At 44.0% G+C, this 21,215-nt stretch overlaps 2 protein-coding genes across 3 annotated transcripts; both read right to left on the reverse strand.

The window, feature by feature from the left end:
• Positions 1-3,500: 3,500 nt before the first annotated feature.
• On the reverse strand, positions 3,501-14,126 carry LOC125515520 (G-type lectin S-receptor-like serine/threonine-protein kinase SD2-5). 2 transcript variants are annotated; one of them, XM_048681022.1, is made up of 3 exons: positions 13,581-13,707; positions 13,173-13,428; positions 3,501-5,645 (listed from the first exon to the last, which is right to left on the reverse strand). In XM_048681022.1, the coding sequence occupies exons 2-3, from the start codon at positions 13,285-13,287 to the stop codon at positions 3,754-3,756; spliced, it is 2,007 nt and encodes a 668-aa protein (XP_048536979.1). In that variant the 5' UTR covers positions 13,288-13,428; positions 13,581-13,707; the 3' UTR covers positions 3,501-3,753. The 2 variants fall into 2 exon arrangements, with proteins under 2 accessions (XP_048536979.1, XP_048536978.1); XM_048681021.1 differs by adding an exon at positions 13,918-14,126 and having other exon boundaries at positions 3,517-5,645; positions 13,173-13,780.
• Positions 11,156-12,874, reverse strand: LOC125515522. Its single transcript, XM_048681023.1, has 3 exons — positions 12,550-12,874; positions 12,306-12,446; positions 11,156-11,942 (listed from the first exon to the last, which is right to left on the reverse strand). The coding sequence occupies exons 1-3, from the start codon at positions 12,628-12,630 to the stop codon at positions 11,406-11,408; spliced, it is 759 nt and encodes a 252-aa protein (XP_048536980.1). The 5' UTR covers positions 12,631-12,874; the 3' UTR covers positions 11,156-11,405.
• Positions 14,127-21,215: the final 7,089 nt, after the last annotated feature.

Consider the following 21,215-nt stretch of genomic DNA (forward strand, 5'->3'; position numbering starts at 1 on the left):
GTATATACCAATCTAGGATTATGCTGAAATACGCAACTCATACAGCTTTGGCGTCGTCGGTGGCCTTTTTCTTGGCAGCAGCGTCATCGGCCATGGGGTGTAGACGGGGAGAAAGAAAAAGTAGATGGCGGCTAGGATTACACAATGACAAATGGTAAAGCAATGCTTATAAATGGGTCTCAACCCCCTAAACTAGCAAAATGATACTAAACATCCCATCACCTATCATACACCTATATGAGCCTCAAGGTTAACTAGGAATCACTGCACGCCCATTTATGATTCAACATATTAGATGGTGTTTAATACGCACGCGCTAATGACGGCCGCCGTCGCGGTTCTCTCCTGATCCGGTGCGATCTCGTTTGTATTCCTCCGATCCGCCTTTTCTTTATTGAAACTTCAGCAGGTCGGCCACGCCTTAATTGGCATGTCGATGCAACCAAATAATTTTGACAACTTGTTTACACAACTCAGAGAATTTGAGTAAAGAGCTGACTCGCCAGCTGTGCTGTGCTCTGCTGACCACACCAAGATTTCCATGGTAGTTGCTGAGTGTGCATCGCAAATAATTCATCGTGTGGTCAGCCATGTGGCTCACGGCCTATCCCTGTTAGCCAAGAAAGGATGTACTCCTGTCGACAAAATCATTTGAAACAGTAAGGTGGGTATCTCCGTCAAGCTAGACAAGTCTGACTTTCGCAAAAAAAAAAAAAGGTAGACAAGTCTGAGCCTGCACCGGTACAGAATCAAGTCTGCTAGATGCAGCTTGTTCACATCTTCAGACTGTCGGACATGGATATGTCTGAGCTTCTTTCTGCAAAATTAGGTAATTAACTCCCAACTTTTTGACTGCGCCAAGCCAAAATTTTGCATGTACGTGGTTCTGTGATTTGGTTTTGGAAATAGATAATCTGGTCTTTTAATTTTCGAAAAACATACGTCTGATGAAGCTTTCATATGTATGATTTGGTTTCGATGCAAAAACAAGTTCAGAGATGCCTGAGAAAACTGATGAGATGCACTGGGCGCTGAGCTACCAAAGGATCACCGGTTAAGTGGTGACGGATATAGGACACCATCATCCATCCATGTGACGGACAGAGATCAGGTGACATGCACGTTTGCATGTCACCATGTGCCTTACGGCTGAAATTCAAATTTAAACATTACGAAAAAATCTGAAAAAAATCATGCATCTTCACAGCACATATTAAGATAACCTCTAAAAAATTCAGATCAAAATTTAAAACATATATCGAGAACGAAAAAGAGAAACTCGGATGTGAATAGTCTAGAGAGAACTATTCGCGAATTATTCCATCTTCACGGAGCCGCCGCTGAAACGACTTCCTAAATAGGACACAACCACTTAAACAAACTTCAAAAAACGGAGCACTTCCTTCGGCAAAAGCGGAGACCCACCACACCCCATGACCCTAGCTAAGAGCATCTACAGTCGGGCACCCTATACCCAACCCAAACGTCCGGACCCACAGTCTGGTAGAAAAATGCGCATCCAACACAGCTTCCCAAAACCAGCCCAAACGCTTGGACTGACCGGCACTCCACATATTCGGCCCATATATGGGACGGATAAGGGGAGGCCCGGACACGCCCGCCGGGTAAGGTTAGCCCGCTATGGTCCACGTAAGGATGCATGGCTCGCCGGTAGAAGGGATGAGGGAGCGCCTAGTCAGCACCCTTAGCGCCAGTTTCCCCAACATGTGCTCATTTGCCGCCTCGCCAGGGTGGCCCTATAAAAATGCCAAATTTTCTGCATCGATCGCTACACCGACCACATTTGCTCGCTCGGTTGACTAGGTTCTGTGCAGTTGTCGAGATGACATGGACCATTTGACTAGTTGACAGGTCAACCATTGACTTTTCAAAAAATAACCAAAAGGTAAAAAAATCACAAAAAATAGAAAAAAGATTGTGAATTTTAAGAAAATGGATTTTCAAAAGAAGTTCACAAACTTCAAAAATGATCACGATTTTTTTAAAAAATCACACTAGAAAAAAGTTTAGCCATTTAAAAAAAGTTCACAATATTAAGAAAATCATTGATTTTGAATAAAAATTCACAATTTGAAATAATTCATTAATTTCTAAAAGAAGTTCATCGATTTTGAAAAAAATTGAAAATTTGAAAAAATTATTGATTTAATAAATGTTCATTGAATTTGAAAAAAATCATTTAAAAATCATCAGTTTTGATATAAATTCACCAATTTTATAAAAGTTCATTGATTTGAAAAAAACTACACTGAAAAAAGAAAAATATATATAAAAAGACAGAAAAAGCCTAAGAAAATCGGTCCAGAAGGCAGAAACAACCAAAAGAGAAAAAGAAAAAAATGATTCCCAAAACAGCGATCTTGCTCCCTCGTATATATATATACCTTTAATTGGCCAGCCCATGAAGCATCGATGCATCAGGGGGTGTGCCGATGCCTTTAACCGACGCAACTTGCACCGAATAGGGTTCACCAAGGGACGAAGAGCTCAGGAGGAACTGCTCGGCGTGCTGGTTCGCCGGTGCTTCAATGGCGGCCAACCCCTCCACTGCCTCTGAATTCTATCTGCCTTTCTCTTTTCCAGCAAAAAAAGGAATTTGATCTGCCATTTTTTAATTTCCGCAACTAGATTCTCCGCATAAATTGATGGATGGACACAGGCGGAGGTATTGTAAGCTCCGATGGCTTTGATTAATTCCTTTGTTCATGTACGATTTCGGTGTCAAATTTCATCTACTTCTCACTTCAGATGTGAAAGTTTGCACCCATCATCCGAATGCCTAAGGAATTTTTATGAGATTCTTGCCTTGGGCTGTTGGGCATATGAACTGCAGCTTAGTCTTTGGGGAATGAAAACCAAACATTTTCTTAACTATGATGGACATTAACACGATTTTCAGTATGAAACCAACCAATTTCTGACCTACTCATCAATTTATTCTTCTACTGTATATAGTTATTTATCATTGTTTTCGTTCCTTCGTTACTTGGCTGGTTGGTGCTCTCGATCTTGGCTGCATTTGTTTAATTCAGACTCTATATTTTGTACGATATACGATTCCTTTTCATGTTCTGTAGCCATTCTTATTAATGAAGCGACAGTAATTGTGCTGCAAGACAAATAATGTTGTTACCATGACGGCATAGATGAAAAAATCCATCTCGTCAAATTGGACGAAACTGATAAGGTAAAACAGAGGAGGAAGTGCAATACATCATGATTTATATTGTGCCTTGTGAAGGAGAGTTTATTGTTCTTCTCGCTGTTAATGAAGTTTAGTTCAGTGTGTGTATTTATCATTCTTCATATGTACCACAGGGTTAGGGGTTCTCAACTTCCTCGATACTGGCCAGGTTCTTGGATCACCTTCATTATCACCTTAATGGGCCTTAGCAAACGGTCCCTTCCACCCTGAGAAAAATTGGGGAGCTTGCTGATTCAGTCCACCAGAGTTATCAAACTCTATTCTCTTTTCTTTCATGCAGCTAGCTACCTGCTATACTATCACATCACATCATATGGGGATTGCTAGCGTGAATAACGTTCGATTTCCTTTCCTGCCACCTAAGTAATTTTATAGATGCATTTGTCCTGAATCCTAATCCAAAACATTATATTGGCTTGAAATGTTTAATCTTGTGCCATTTCAAATGTAATTCCAAAATATAAATATAATAGGATACAAAAGCTAGAGTGCGTAAGCCGAATAACTTCTACTTATAGCCACCCATTTCACCTTGGGCCAGATAAAACTGATGCTTGTGGTGGAATTGAATATGTTGATGCATTATGTTGAACAAGCATGACCGAGTTTGCATCGATAGTTTCTACACTCATAGAACCTTCCAATACCTTGATCACTATTGACATTGAAGGCCTTCGAATGCTATCATTTTGCAGGCACCATATTGCGAGCTTCATCATTTGAATCACTTCTTCCTGACGTGAAACCATATCATCACTATGCTTGTCAATGAGATCAACCAATTGGTCGTTTTGAGCTTTTTCCCGCAGTACATTTATAAGTTGAACTTCCTCCTCGAGCCGAGAATGGTCAATATTTTTTCTTCCACTTACTATTTCCATGACAACAACTCCAAAGCTGTAGACATCAACTTTTTCAGTGATCTGTGATGTCAACCATTCAGGGGCAAGATATCCAGGTGTTCCTCTCATCACAGTAACTACCTTGCTTTGATCCCTATTTATTAACTTACATAGGCCAAAATCAGCCACTTTGGCATTGAAATTGTCATCCAAAAGAATATTTTGTGGCTTGATGTCCAAATGAACAATCTTTCGCTTGCATTCCTCATGAAGATAGCACAGACCCTTGGCAATATCCAGAATTATCCTACACCGGGTGCACCAATCAAGAGATGGATTGTTATGGCGGTAATAGATCCACCTATCAAGTGACCCTCTTGACATATATTCATATACTAGAAGCCTCTCTAACTTCTCTGCACAAAACCCAACCAGGCTAACAAGATTGATGTGTTCAATGCTGCCGATAGTCTCAACCTCTGCTAGGAATTCTTTCTTTCCTTGTCTAGCACCTTCCAAACGTTTCACTGCAACTCTTTGTTCACCTAATTTCCCTTCAAAAACTGACCCAAACCCACCTTCTCCGAGCTTCTTATTGAACCCTTCTGTGCATTCCCTCAATGTCTCTAGAGAAAATCTCCTCAGCTTTCCAGGCAATCGATTGAAATCAAATTCCTCATCTTTGTCTTCATACTTGTTCCTTCTTCGTAGATAAAGAATGACAACAATGACAAGTAATGCAAGAGCAGTAATAGCTCCAAGTGTAGCACCTACCATCACCTTTTTTCTGTTTGAAATATATCTTATTTTGTTTGAAGAAGATGCAGAAATGGAGGGGTTAAGTTGCACCTTGAGGTAAGTAGAGGAACTTAAGTTTCCTACAGGTTGCATTGCTTGCAAGGAGAAGACCTTTGTCATCCAGGTACATCTACCAGGACCCAACCGGTCATAGCTGTACATAACGGCCCTGCATGAGCAGTTCTTCAAGCAAGCTTGCTTGCAGTCATCTTCGCTCAAATTTACAATGTCATGGCTTTTATCAAAGTAAGAAATATCAGTGAGTGTCAAGAGCGAATGGTGTTGAATTTCTTGACAAGAGATTGGAGTTATTGGCGTGCAACCAAGATTTGGCTTCCGCTCATCCACCGGCTTGAAGTAGCTTGAACTAGAATAGTTCTGAAGTGGACAAGCACATTGTCCCTGGGTGCATATACCGTACTCTCCGCAGACTGTTGGGTAAGCACAGTCATCTATTTGCAGTATATCATACTCCACAGTCCATTTTTCCATAGACCATTCATACTCATACAACCTCATGTGTCCATCTGAATCTAATCTCATGTATTGGGTGGATTTAGCTGGTGGTAGCTGTGATATATCAGAAAAATCTGACCGGACAAGGCTTCCATTCACAAATGTAACATTTCCTTTCTTGTTGTTGGGAACCGAGGGCGAACAGTAGTAGGGTTGTGGTGGTGCAGATTCAGCATAAGCACATAACCCATGTGGGAGTACAGTGATATACAACTGATTTTGGGTCATATTTGTTGCAGAAGTACTTGCTATGAGTCTCGTACCTTCCTGAAGGAGTAAATTGCAAAAAACCACCACATTTGGGAACGCTAAAACAGAAAGCCACCAGGTTTCGTAATTTTTTCAAAAAACCACCACGTTTGCGCTGACAGTTTTCAAAAAACGCTGATCGCACGGTTTGGCGCGTCTGAGTGGAAAACTGACCGGTTGGGCCCGCTGTCAGGCGCCACGTGGCCAGGGGGAGACGGCGCCCGTGACGCGCGCCGTTAGACGGCGCCGCACCTGTCGAGCGCGGCCCGACCCAGCCATCCATTTCCCCCATATCCCATCTAGTCGTCCTAGGCCACTTCCCGCATGGCGACCGGTGGTGGCGGCGGCGGCGTTGACGACGGCGGCGGTGTTGACGAAGGAGGCACATCCGGTGACGGTAGGGACGACCGCGACCTCGCCATCGCCGATGCTGGTGGCCGCCCCGTCCTTCCTAGCTCTCCGACGGCGCTCCCTGGTACGTTTGGCGCCTCTCGATCCGCCGGCGTCGGCGGAGATGAGCGCATCGGAGACGAGCGCAACATCTTCAACTCCGACGACGTGGAGGCACGTGCGGCCGCCAAACTGGCCCAGGTCTGGAAGGCCAATCCAGGGCGGAGCCACCACTTCACATCCGGCCTCGGCGGCGTGGAGTGAGTGTTTCCAAAATTCTCTTTTTGATTATGCCTGTGTAGTTGAACAATTTGAGTGATTATGCTACTGTAGTTGCACAGTTTGAGTGATTTTGCTAGTGTAGCTAGACTCTTTCCTCTGTATGAATCTCAATTTAGGAATTAGGGTTCATCTTAGCTGAATTAAGTTTTATCTTACTTTGAGTGAATATACTGTTAAGTGAATATGAGCTGTTAAGTGAATATGAGCTTATTTGTGGATAACTGAATTTAGTTTTATCTTAGCTCAGTTGTGTTTACATAGCTCAATTGTAACTGAATTGTGGATAACTAAATTTACTGAATTTCACTGTTAACTTAGTTTTAATTTAGTTTTAACTTAGCTCAGTTTTAACTTAAAGCAGATTTTGACTGTTAACTGAATACGAGCTTAATTGTGGTTAACTGAATTGACTGTTAACTGAATTGACTGTTAACTGAATTTACTGTTATCTGAATAGACTGTTATCTGAATTTACTGTTAACTGAATTTACTATTAACTGAATTTTCTCTTCACTTTGATGTTTCTCTGAATGTAATCTTGACTGTTATCTGAATCTGTTGTTCAATTAATGGTGTTAACTGAATGTAATGCTAACTGAACTTGCAGTTTGGATGATGATGAACCATGGGATATGAGGTTTCATTTCCAAGGCTGTGACAATCTGGAAAGGACCTTATGTGAATCAGATATCACATATATCAACATGTTAGCTATTATTGGGATAGAGGGGTATGATCAAAAGGATTCAATGTACTATGTGAAGCAAGAGGGTGTAGGAATGGCAGGCATGCAGCTAATCAGATCTGAGGAAGATGTAGAAGAAATGTTGGAATTGTATGAGGAGAAGAGGTGTGTTACTATCACAGTAATGAAAGGAAGAGAGTCAGATATGGCAAAGTTGCAGATCAACATTGGAGATGGATGTGAAAAGCAGATTCCAATATCTGAGATTGGTTCTCCAAAGGTGTACAATATAGATGATGCAGGTGTGCTCTACCAAAGTCAGACCAGTGGACATGAAGCAGATATATGTGCTCCAGTTGTTAGTGTTCACACAGAGGACTCCTATGGACAATATCTCTTCACTCAGGAGAGTTGCAATGTTAAAAAGGGGAGGGACATAGCTGGTGTGAAAGAGTTAGATGATTTTCTTAAAGAGTTTGCAGATGACAGTCCAGTAGTACAAGGAGAAGAAAGAATGGAAGAGGATGAGTTGATGGTGACAGAGGACATTGATGTGGATAGCTCTGAAGAGGAGGAAGAGGAGCAGAGTGATGATGCAGATTTGCACCAGAAATTAAAAGATCTCAAGAGGAAGAGGGTATATGAAGGTGATTCAGAGCCAGAAGATCTGTTTTGTGAGGCTGAGGAGGAGGATGAAGTAGAGGGGTTTGTTGATGCACCACTAGTGGAGAAATTACCTGTTAGAAGAGGTCCAACAAGTAGATCACACTGCAGTTCCAAGGCCAACCTTGAGGCAGACTACATTCCCTTATCTGATGAAGATATAGATGATGAAGTTCAAAATGATTCTGATGAAGAAGTAGTGTTGTATTGTTCCTCATCTGGGAGAAAGTCCAGGGCAAAAAAGAAGAAAGCCAGGATATGGTATGATGAAAATAGGCTTATGCCACAGGAACAAATTTGCTGGCACATGTGTTTTGTTGATGTTTACCAGTTCAGAAGAGCATTGGTTAACTTGCATGTGACACAGAGAAGGAACTTCCATTACCACAGAAACAACAAAGATAGGATCATTGTTGATTGTGTGGAGAAAGGTTGCCCCTTTCTCATGAGTGCATCTGTAGTTGGGCAAGAAAAAACATTCTGTATTAGGAAGCTGCAATTAGAGCATACATGTGCTCCAAGTGGTGAGAACTGCAAGGTTCCTGCTAGGTTTGTGGCCAAAGCAGTTGAAGAATGCTTCAGGACAGATCCTAAAGCAGGAATTCAGACACTCATAGACAAGACAAAGGAGAAGTATGGTGTGGAGGTTGGTAAGATGATGGCATACAGGGCAAGGCAGCAAGCTCTCAGTGTTGTTCAGGGTGATCAGGAAGCCCAGTACACTAGGATTAGAGACTATCTTCAAGCTGTTTTGGACACAAACCCTGGTAGCAGATGCATTGTAACAACTAGAGTTGTTAGAGAGCATCCCAGCAAAAATCCCAGATTTCATAGACTCTTCATTTGTCTTGCAGCCCAAAGGGAGGGTTTTCTTAAAGGATGTAGACCATTCATAGGTATGTCTTTCTCTACAGAAATTTTACACTCACATATACATTGTTGCATCTCTTATGAAGTACTTGTTTCAGGTCTAGATGGGTGTTTTGTGAAACTAAACACAGGGCAACAAATCTTAGCTGCAACTGGCAGAGATGGAAACAATAATATATACCCTCTGGCCTTTGGAGTTGTAGAGAAGGAGGATACACCAACTTGGTGTTGGTTTTTAACACAACTGAAGATAGTTCTTGGTGGAGAATCAGGACAATTTGGAAAGTACACAATAATTTCAGACAGGCAGAAGGTATGTAATGTTGATATCTGTTTCTTTAGTTTTCTTAGTAGTGTATTGCATAACATAGATGTAGTGTATTGCACAACATAGATGTACCAATCTAAATTAGGTGTATCATACATGTAACCAGGGTCTGCTAAATGCCATTGACCAAGTATTTCCCAATTGTCCTCAAAGATATTGTTTAAGGCATATATATGCAAATTTCCAAAGTGCTGGATTTAGAGGAGAAGAACTTAAGCAATATATGGATGCAGCAGCTTATTCATACACAAAGTATGGGTTTGATGAGGCAATGGAAGAAATAAGAAAGGAAAGTGAGGATGCTTGGGTCTGGCTTAAGAAAATTCCTGTAGAAACATGGGCTAGATATGCTATGGATACCACTTGTAAAACTGACTTAGTAGTCAACAACATAAGTGAGGTGTTCAATAGGATGATCTTGGATATTAGGGGCAAACCCATTAAAATTATGGTTGAAGGGGCTAGGTCCAAATTAATGGTGAAGTTCAATGAAAAAAGAACTGGAGGGGAATCAGCCAGATGGAAAATTACCCCAACATATATGGAGATGCTAGAGGAGTCAAAGGAATGGGCTAGGAATTGCAGAGCGTTGATGGCAGGGCCTGATCTATATCAAGTGAATAGTGGTGAGAAATCATATGCTGTGAACTTGAAGGAGTGGACATGTGGTTGCAGAAAATGGGACATGAGAGGTGTACCATGTAACCATGCTGTATGTGCAATCTATAAGTCAAAACAACAACCAGAAGATTTTGTCCATGAGTTCTTTAAGAAGCCTATGTACCTAGAAGCTTACAAGCCAATGATATACCCAGTTCCTGGACCTGACCTATGGACAAGAACAGACACTAGAGACATAGATCCCCTTGTGTTCCATAAGAAAAAGGGTAGAAACCAAACTCAAAGAAGGAAGGGCCAATTTGAAGTGCCAAAACCCAAGGATACTTCAAGAGTTGGAACCATCACATGCAGCAACTGTGGGAAGCAAGGGCATAGATACACAAATTGTGGTGATCAATTGAAGCCATCCCTTGCTGCTAGGAAGAACAATCACAAGGTATTACAATGCAAATCCTTGACATGTTTTCTTTGCAATGTTTAGTTTTGTACTATACAAGTAATGCAAATACTTTACATGTGTAGGAAACAAGAACTGCCCCTCCATCAACACCTAATGCTGCAGCTAGTGGTACCAGAAAAGCAACAGCATCATCATCTGGTGCAAGAGCTACTGGTGCAGCTAGTGGTACCAGAAAAGCAGCAGCATCATCATCTGGTGCAAGAGCTACAGCTGCAGTCTCTGAAGCTTCTGGTGCAAGAGCTGCTGCTGCTTCTGCTGGAAGAACTGTTGCTTCCTCATATGCTCCAGGAAGAGGTGCTTCCTCATCTGCTCCAAGAAGAGGTGCTTCCTCATCTGCTCCAAGAAGAGGTGCTACTTCTTCATTTGCTCCTCCAAGGCCTGCTGCTGCTAGTGCTTCTGGTTCTACAAGGGTCGGGAAGAAGCCAAGCAAGTTCAAAGACTATTTCTATGCTAGTGGCAATTAGTCAGACCATTAGTTCAGAGACTAATTCTGTATTTTGGGCAAAACTGCTGTGATGTTGGCAAAACTGTTGTGATGTTGGCAAAACTTGCTGTATTTTGTACTTGCTGTGGTAGCAAGATAACTTGCTGTGATGTTGGCAAGCTATGGTAACTTGATATGATGAACTTGCTGTGATAACTTGATATGTTGGCAAGTTAATTTTAGTGTCTACATGGGTTATGATAACTTGCTGTTTGTCAACTTCTAGCCTATGGTTAGCCCATGAAGTTGTTGGTTCATCTTGTCGACGGTTGTCGATAGGCTAGGTTAGCCCATAAAGTTGTTGGTTCATCTTGTCGACGGTTGTCGATAGGCTGGGTTAGCCAATAAAGTTGTTGGTTCATTTTGTTGACGGTTGTCGATAGGCTAGGTTAGTAACCTACCTATCTAGCCTAACCGTAGCCTCTCGACAACCGTCGACGAAAGGAACCTACCTCTCTAGCCTAACCGTAGCCTCTCGACAACCGTCGACGAAAGGAACCTACCTCTCTAGCCTAACCGTAGCCTCTCGTCGACGAAAGGAACCTACCTCTCTAGCCTAACCGTAGCCTCTCGACAACCGTCGACGAAAGGAACCTACCTATCTAGCCTAATCGTAGCCTCTCGACAACCGTCGAGGAAAGGAACCTACCTCTCTAGCCTAACAATAGTATTACAAACTTTTGCTCCTCTATCAATATGAGAAACCTAGAACACAGTTCATATGATCAACATAAATCCATGTGCTCACATCCAACAAACATCTTAGTGTTCAAATATGACATAATAATCCATTACAACTAAACATCACATGACTAAGGTTCAGAAACAGCATAGTTCAACCTTGTTGGCCTCATACATTGTGCCAACAGAAACATTTCAGGATACTTAGTTCAACAGATTAGGATACTTAGTTCAACAGAAACAACATAATTTGCTAACAAGTTCACAACAGATTTGCCTCACAGGAACAACATAATAATCAACTTAATAATCACTCATCACAGAGTTCTTTGATTTTCCTCAACTTAACCTTGTTTGCCTCCCCATCCTTCAGCAAATCAGCTATGATATACTCTAACTTTTTCTTCTCCTTCTTCATCTGTTCAATCTGTTGAAGACCTTCATCTGCTACATGTTTCTTCCAATTGCTAACAAGTTCATCATTGCTCTGCTTAATGACTTGTAGTGATGTCCTCAGCTCAATATTGTCTTTCTCAAGCTTAGCCTTCTCTTCCTGGGCTTGAAGTACATCATTCTCTACATCACCATCCTGCATAATCTTCTGATAGTTCTCCCTCATCACATTCTTGTGAATTGTTGAAAAAAAATTGCTTGTTTCTTTGATGTGGTTGTGGTGCTTCTCTTGGATTAGCTTCTTCTCTTCTCCAAGCTTGACTATGAGCTTTTCTTTAGCATCATTCTCTTTGCTACTCTGCTCATACATGTCCCAAAGTTTGCGTAGTGCATTTTTCATGGGTTCTGGCCATTCTGGGTCAATCCATTGAACCAGACCACAATTGTCTCCTTCCTATAATAATTCAGACAAAACAAAAGTTAACAGCAGCACCACAGATTCAGATAAGTCAGTTAACACCCATATTCAGTTAACAGCTACATATATTCAGTTAACAGCTACATATATTCAGTTAACAGCTACATATATTCAGTTAACAGCTACATATATTCAGTTAACTTAGCTCATTTAACAGCATACATATTCAGATAAGCATTGACACATTCTTTCCTCAAAACACCTTATAAAACAACATCTTCACAAAACTATATACAGAACTATATTCAGTTAACAGGCAAAAATACATATATTCAGTTCACTGAGCACCAAACAAGGATCTGTATAATCTATGACTACCAAAGAGGACCTGCAACTAACCTGATTAGCGCATCCATAAAACCTACGGCCAGTGTTGATTCCTTGAAACACAACAGCCCTATGAACATGAAGGTTGTGACAGCACATCGGTCCTCCGGCAACAATACCGCACCACTCCGGGTCAACAATGGTCTGTGGGATCTACATTAGTGGAACAGTGCTCAATATCCCAACTCAAATTCGTGAAAACTAAGCTCAAATCGAAGAAAAACCTAACCCTAAGTCAAAGAGAAATGATACTCACATAGGTCTCCTCCTCGTGCGAGTTGAAGAGGGGGGACACAGAATCTTCGCTACTAGTTTCGCCGTCCTTCCAGGACACCATTGCTGCGGCGGCCGGCGGTGACAAATGGACGGCGGAGGCGGCGGCGGAGGCAGGCAGAGAAGAAGGCAAGACAGAGGGGAATGGACGAACGGGTCGGGCTGGGTTGGGCCGGCTCGTTAAGACAGGTGCGGCGCCGTCTAACGGCGCGCGTCACGGGCGCCGTCTCCCCCTGGCCACGTGGCGCCTGACAGCGGGCCCAACCGGTCAGTTTTCCACTCAGACGCGCCAAACCGTGCGATCAGCGTTTTCTGAAAACTGTCAGCGCAAACGTGGTGGTTTTTTGAAAAAATTACGAAACCTGGTGGCTTTCTGTTTTAGCCTCCCCAAATGTGGTGGTTTTAGCGTCCCCAAATCTGACCGGACAAGGCTTCCATTCACAAATGTAACATTTCCTTTCTTGTTGTTGGGAACCGAGGGCGAACAGTAGTAGGGTTGTGGTGGTGCAGATTCAGCATAAGCACATAACCCATGTGGGAGTACAGTGATATACAACTGATTTTGGGTCATATTTGTTGCAGAAGTACTTGCTATGAGTCTCGTACCTTCCTGAAGTGACTGACCGAGGACCAATGTGTCAGTGGGATGATCAAATGACTGCCACACAGTTGCATTCTTGTGGTCAAACAACACCAAATTGCCGATCTTCGTGATCAGCATGCCAGCTACAGATTGGCCAGAGGTGTTACTTGACCAGACGTGGCTACCATCAGCATCACGGAGGACCAGGTTTCCATCCGTGGTAAGCTCGAGGGTGGCATTCTCCCCAACAGGGCTAGCCCGATTGGCACACCAGACCACCTGCACTGGATAAAACCGCTCCAATATGCCAGCATAGACATGTACAATAAAGATAGCGAAGAGGGACATGTCACATGTAGGCGTCAAGGGACATATGAACCCTGCTACAAAGGCAAAACCAGGAAGCTCTGGATCTTGTTCGGGTGATAAACCTTGGAGAATCGGGCGCACGGCTGAGCTATTGTAGAAGCTGAATTTGCCGTTGTTTGTCCACACCGTCGAAAGGTTGGTAGTATTATTTGGATAGTGTGGATAGCGCCAGGGTTGCGCCGTGGAGGGCAACAGTGATGCAGCTACAAGTACGAGGAAGAAGAGAACGGCAGGGCCCATGGTGCTTGAATGAAAACGGAGACTGTCATTAAGAAGAATGAGTTAGCTATTTTCTTATGAGATGCCAGCAACAGCAAGCACTAGTGTGAGTATTACAAGGATGAGCTTGCATTCTTGCAGAACATAACAAGATCACAAGAGTACAAGACAAGGTCGCACCTGATGATGGAGAGGATGTGATCGGCGGAAAAACGACGATGGCCTCCCCACGCCGGCAAGGGTTCCTGGGCTCGCCGGGGACAGTATTTTGAAGGTTTCCGAGATGAAATTGGTCTGACTAGTTGAATACGCTCGTTGTACTGGCTGTGCTCTTGTGCGGGCTCAATTCATTTCCATGCTATTTGCTGGACTGTTGAGTCTACGTCAACGAGTCTCAGTGGGATGGTCATGTGGCTTGCTATTCTTCCCTGTTAGACACGGAAGCCTCAAGTGCTGCGTCCATTCAACGACGAACTTCGGTGCAAGCACATATCATGGACCACTCTTCATGATTCTTCCTGCAACCTCCTTCACACGAAACTAGTGTCTTAAAGTCATTTTACTCTGACCACATATCTCTTCTGGCTTGGTTGGTTGGCCCGGTGCTAGATGGATTTCTTTTGAAATAGGCCTTCACTTCAGTTTATAAATAAAGCAACCAACAAGTTCATACAACCGAGTAGCAAAGCACCAAAATAATAAACCTGCTGAGGCATCAACACAAGCAAGCTCAAATAAAATATAAAAAAAGGCAGAAAAAAGATCACCAAGTGGCCACAACATCACGGGGTCGCTCCGGTGCTAGATGGATATTTCCCATCTAAAATTGTTACGTAATAGATAAACAATCTGATTTTGAGCATCTTGGCGCAAGATAACTAATTTGGCAGTAATGCTTTGCAACATGCCGCCGCATGGTGCAATGTTTGTTGTTATTTTCTATTGTGTAAAAAGATAACCCAAAATAGGCAACTTTTTCGTTTACAATAGCCACTGATTTTGTCTGATGAAATGCTAGCCAAAAAAAGTAAACTGCATCTAACAAAATCAAGAGTACGATAACAATTTGCTGCATCGGGAGGGGAGCCAATATTTTTAGCTTGACTATGAGTGTTCAACTTTACCAAATAATCACATGTATATATTTGCCGGGAAGTTCTGATTTTAACGTAAAGTCAAATTATTTTTTCTGCACATTAGCCACCTCAAGCATTGTGGTCCTAATTTCAAAAATAATGCAAAGCAAACCATAAAATAAATCCTAATAGTTTTTAATATTACAAGCCAAATAAGCTAGAAAATTTTGCCCATAAAAAACCCTTTTTTCGTGCCCGCGCGCTTTCCCGCCTAAAGCCAGCTGCATGCATTCATACCGACCCAGAGCGGACCCTACCGCACACTGGAGTCAGCATTCAAGCGGCTCACCGGCCGAGAGCGCCGCCCGCTGGTCGCTTGTTGCACACGCCTTCTCTCCACATTGAAACGACATCCGTCTGCCCGCCTACCTCCATAAAACCGATGCGTGTATCAAGGAACCTACACCGATTCCCCGAGCGCCACATGTCTGTTCCAATGCTGACCGGCATTGAACACCTCTCCGACTGGCTCCTCGCATCTGCCCACTATATGAATGTGTCCAGGCGCCGGGCGAGAACCACACCTCACCTCCGCTCTCTCCATGTCCTCCTTGTACAACACCGGCCATGGCCTCCGACGAATAGAAGGAGTTCTCCGGCTTTGCAGTTGCCTGGGTTGCCCGACGAGGTAGGCTGATACAGGTTGCTTGCCGGCAAACCCTCCGGATCCAGCGCCACCACCATCGCCATTGCCACCCCGTCGTCGCTCTTCCAGGCTAGACAACATGGTCTCCCGGCAAATCCGCCGCGAGCAATGGCGGGAACGCGTCAATCATGTGCGGAAAGAAGCCATGTCGGCGGAGGCCGGTCTGCGCCCATTGCAAACTGCGAGAAAAAGTAGATCATGGTAGGCCGCCGCCACTTAGGTCCCACCAAGGCCACCGCCACCGCTTTGCTAGGTTACAGAACCGGTGTGTTGCCCGGTGAGCAGGGCATAGACCGCGCGACTGTTTTCCCCCGCCCAAAAACCAACCCTGGTCCGTGCTTCATAGAAGCAGAGGGAGGCTATTCTTTCTCTCTCGCTAAAGCATATCCCTTCAGGGTTTCTGACAGTCCGATAATCGGGCGCCAGACATATGGAAGACATGTCTTGGAGTGGAGATCTGTCGCATCCGGCCATAGACTAGTTTTACCCTAGTTCGGTATAGTTTAGTTAAAATATACCTGGAATATAAATGTGCTCTAAATGTTTTTGTCCGATTTTTATGAAAACCATCCGGTTTGTTTAAACTCGTTTGTTCGATGATCGGGCTCTCGAATCGTATCTATAGACTGATCCCCTGGCCACAGACGGATGCGTGTCCGGTTTACACGCCAGCGTTGGAGATGCCAACTCAATTGTTTTGTGGCCACGTCGACACTCCCAACCACCATGGAACTGAAATCTTGCTGTCGTCCTGCCCCCGGATCCCCTTCATTCTTCCTCTCGAAATCCGGTCGCCGTGCTCGGCGGGATGATGACGGGCGGAGCTGCTCGACTGCCGCAGCCGCCGCCCTCAGTGGATTACCTCACCGGGAGAAGAGGGGAGGACGACGGGAGGAACTGCTCGGCCGTCGCGGCCGGCCCCTCCCGTTCCAATCTGGGTCCACATAAATGGTACGTACCTCTGACTCTCTGAGCTCGGTCTGCCGTTCTTTAATTTCTGAAATGCGGGTGGGTGGATTTTGCGATGTGAAGAGTCAAATGGAAATTGGTTAATTCCGTCCATGGATGGATAGTGGTGAACTGTGTCGCATGATTTGTTATTTTCGTGTCGATGCACTGATTAATTATACTAGTGGAAATCAGTTGCTTGATTACATTTAAGATACGTGGTTCAGGTCAGGGGAGTGATTATCTTGTTCAGCTGTGTTTTAGATGCATATTTGAGCGTATATATAGATGAAGCATTCTTTTTTATGCATGCATGTCTGTTCGAGATAAACTAAATGCATTCGGTTAGGAATAATTGAACACAGAAATCTTCGAGTGGCTTCAGCTCAGTCATATACGGTTTCGGTGTTGAGTTTCTTCTGCGCCTCAGTTCAGATGTCACTCCATCATCTTATGCACAACTATCACCCGACCACTTAATAAACTCACCAAGTAATGTGCTTGAATCTCACACAAACTGATCAACAGCTCGTGACTTATTCCGGCTTACACTAACACAAGTAGGACGCCAAATTAAAATGTATTTTTGATCCCTTATGTGCAATGATAAAATCCATCCAAAGGGTCACGTCCCTGCACCGACACAGTTATAGATACAAAGCCATTGGATATCTGGCCCTTGGCCTTGTGAAATCGCAAGTTAGTCTTTGGTGAGTAGAAACCATATATCATACTTCATACATGCCAGTCCCATTCATATCTGTGACAGACATTAACATGCCCTTGGGCAAACGGAACCACCCATTTTTGTCCTAGATATCAAGTTATTCTTTAGTTTTAGTTAGTTATCCGTCCTTCCTTGCTTGTATTCCTTCTTTACTTGGCTGATTAATTTGGTTGTGCATTGATTCAATTTGGACTTTGGATTTTTGTAAGGTAAACCCTCCGTCCCACAATATGAGACCTTTTTGCAAGCGCCAGTCTTATGCCCAAGATAACTGACAAAAAAAATCTTCTCTCATCCGAAATCCCCATTCTTGCTCCCATCCGCTACAAATCCAGCCATCATCAAGCTGGAAAGTCAAGGAACTGCTCGTCTGTTGCTGCCACCACCTCAATGGAAAGCGGGAACTGCTCTGCTATCGCCACGTCCGGTGCATGCTGGGCTGCCGGTGGTTCCGTCGCGTCTGATCCCTGCCGGTTGCAATTTGACTCCGCATCAATGGTACTTCTGATTATTAATTTTTAACAGAAGTGGGATCCCAAAGTTTCAGTCCGTTGTTTTCTACTTGCTGCAAGTCACTTCCTCATTAGTCGATGAATAAATTTTACAATATGATGAAGCTCCGTTGATTTTCCGTTGATTTTGATTCTTCAGTTCATATGAACGAGTAGTAGTGAACTCCAAGTGCATAATTTGCTCTATTTAGTGGAATCTTTGTCAGATTTAGGCCAGCCGAGTGATTTTGCTCTGTTGTTGCATATGCATATTTGAGTCTACATATGCATAGGTTCAGTTAAGAAGTATTGTAATGCCGAGATCTCCAACAGTTTTCACTTCAGTTAAGTACGGTTTTAGTCAAGTGTCAGATTTTTTCTGCTTCTTGGTTCAGATGTTAAGTTTGCAGCCCATCATGTACTGAAATCCCATATGCATTCACCTTTAGACAATTTAAGAAGACACTGTATAATGTGTTCGGAATTGGCACATACCAACAACAGCTCATGAGTTTTTCTAGTTTACATTGCCACAAGCAGCACACGGGATTACAATGTTTTTTTTGTTTCTATGTAACAATAAAAGCCATCCAAATGTCCATATATCCATGCACCTGGACACAGTTATAAATATAAAGCCTTTGGGAGTGCCTCAAGGCATCTTGTGAGTAATGAGGTTCTTCCCTGGCTTATGATGCAAATTAGTTTTTATGAATAAAAACCATCACTCTGTACAGACAAGTCGGCCCCATTTGTAATGATGGACATTACCCCGCAAAAAATAAATAAATAATTGATGGACATTAAAATTCCCTTCAGTAAATGGAACCAAACATTTTTGTCCTAGATATGAAGTTATCCTTCGACTTTGATTGGTCATCTGCCCTTCTTTGCTTGTATTTCTTATTTACTTGGTTGTTTATTTGGGTTTGTATTTGCTTAATTTGGACTTTGGACTTTTGTAGGATAATCCATACCTTTTCATGTTTTAAGTAGTTATTTGCCACCATTCTTACACCGAAGATAACAACAAAACTAGCGAAATATATGAATATTTTAAGAACATAACAAATCTAGAAGACAAGGGGAGTTTAAAAAGAGGAATAAGCACACTTAGAGCATCTACAACCGGACCAAGCAAATCTACCCCCCCCCCCCCAAACAAAAAACGTCTGTGGACATGCCTGAACCCGTCCGCAAACGGGCCGGCTCGGCTTGGCCCGCCGTGGCACGTTTAATAGTCAGGCCAGGCAGGGCCAGCCCACGTGCCTTGCTCATTTGCGAGGGAGTGCGCCGTCCTCCGTTGGCATTTCTCAAGGATGCAAGGCGTTTTGCCTTGAGCGCAGTCCGAGCGGCCACCAACACCAATTGGGACCCGCAATCGGCCGCTGACCTAGCGGCCATAGTTGCGTCGACGACGGGTGGCAGTAAACGCGTGCTTTGGAGCTGCCTCGGTGCCCTAGCCTGGGCAATGTGGCTTACAAGGAACAAACTTGCCATCGAGGGAATCTTCCCATCACACCCTGCTAATATTCTTTACAAATGCAACATTCTTATGCAGCAGTGGAGTCCGTTGGCGAAGCACAAGGATGCTGAGAAGATGAAGCAAGCTCAAGATCGTCTTCGCCAAGTTTACGTTATGGCTAGGGAGCCGTCTGCCGATTCTACGACGTGAAGTGGTTTCTTTTGTCTAGCGAGCGAGCCTGCGTGCTCTATGCTCTTGGCCGTTGGCCTGTAATAGACTCGCTTTGATCTCTTTTGGCCGCTGGCCGGTCCGTGACCTTGCTGTGCTTTCGCGCCAGCGTAACCTGAGCCTCCGCGCTCGTGACCTTGCTGTGCTTTCGTGCCAACGTAACCTGAGCCTCCGCGCTCGTGCCGTTTGTCCTAGTCCTCGTCTGTAAATGCTGCCTAAGTTTGTGGGCTTTATTAAGTTAAAGCCGGACGCTTCTAGCGTCTCCCTTCTAAAAAAAAAGGGCTTCCTCATCGTTGTCCAAGTTGGCGTGTGACTCCGCCTCCGCGGTCTCGGTCTTGAGGGCTGCCACGGCTTCCCGCGCCTTGTTCCTCGCATGGCGGGCACGCCGCGCCTCCTGTCCAGTTGGGTCGTAAACGATGCCGGGGTTGATCTCCGACTCGAAGCCCAACACCGCGGGGATGAGGCGCCACCAAAGGGGTTACACCACCACCCTGAAGTGTGCCGCCAGCCGGTGGTCGCCACGTTTGGCGAGGCCGTGGTCACACGCCTCCACACACCAGCCCCGCTGCCCCGGCGGATCCAAACATCATTTGTGCGGACGCAATGGATTCCCGCCGGATCGAGTCGGATCATGGTCAGGTGCACTCCTCCGGGGTGCGGCGGAGAGCCATGCGAACGACCATCTCCTCCTTGTACCCCACATAGGACGAGGTCCCAGTCGACGAATCGGGAGATCTCGGAGTCGGATCCGCTGTCTGCCATGCCAAAGAAAGCCGGAGATTGCCAGACAGGAGCTTGGTGGTGGAGTGGATAGGGTTACGTTAGGGATGCGGATAGGGGCGAATATATGTGGGGTCGGGGTGGGCTGTTGTGGCGGACGCGTCTAGTCCTCCCATATCCACCTCATACATGGGCTATATATGATGGGTGGCGATTTCTTGAACGGTCACTGACCAGGCCATCCGACCGGACATATAGGGGGCGTTCGAGGAGTCCGGCTATAGATGCTCTTACACCGTCTATATTTTATCTTGTAAGGGAGAGTTACCCATTCTACTCACACCTTTTCCTTTATTCGAAGAACGAACTGCCATCGACATGTGGAGTGTATTGGGGAGAAGAACCAATTTTCTCAACTTTAAAGTTATGTGACTATGAATTTACAACTACACCGAACAAGCATAATTATTGGCTGGAAAGTTCCTCTAGTTTCATTTTAAACATACTTCCTTAGTAAAAATAGGCTAGGATACAAAAGCGGGTCTCTTGTTCTGTACTTTCTGAAATGTGGGTAGATAGATAATGTGAAGGTCAAATGGAAATTGGTTACTTCCGTTCATGGATGGATAGTGGTGAGCTCTGTTGGATGGTTTGTTATTTTTGTGTCGATGAGATGCTTAAGCATGCAGGGGGAAATCAGTTACCTGTTTGCATATGGGATACATGGTTCGGGTCAGTGGAGTGATAATCTTTTTCAGTTGTTTTGTAGGCTTATTTGTGTGCTTTTTTATCCTTGGCTATTCGAGATGAACTAAATACATTCAGTTAAGAAGTATTGTAATACAGAAAACTTCAAATGTTTTCAGTTCAGTCGTGTACGGCTTAGTGTTGAGTTTCTTCTACGTCCCCGTTCACGTTTGGGCGTTGCATTTGGAGTATATCAATTGCCGAAATCTTATGTACAGTCACCACATTTAAGAACTCGCTGAATAATGTGCTTGAATCTGACACATACTGACCAGCAGGTCATGAGTTATTCTAGTTTGCATTGCCACAAGCAGGACAGGACACATGATTAAAATGATCTTTTTATCACTTGTGTGCAACGATAAAAGCC

The sequence above is a fragment of the Triticum urartu genome, chromosome 6, assembly GCF_003073215.2.
Source record: "Triticum urartu cultivar G1812 chromosome 6, Tu2.1, whole genome shotgun sequence".
In the NCBI taxonomy this organism is placed as follows: domain Eukaryota; kingdom Viridiplantae; phylum Streptophyta; class Magnoliopsida; order Poales; family Poaceae; genus Triticum; species Triticum urartu.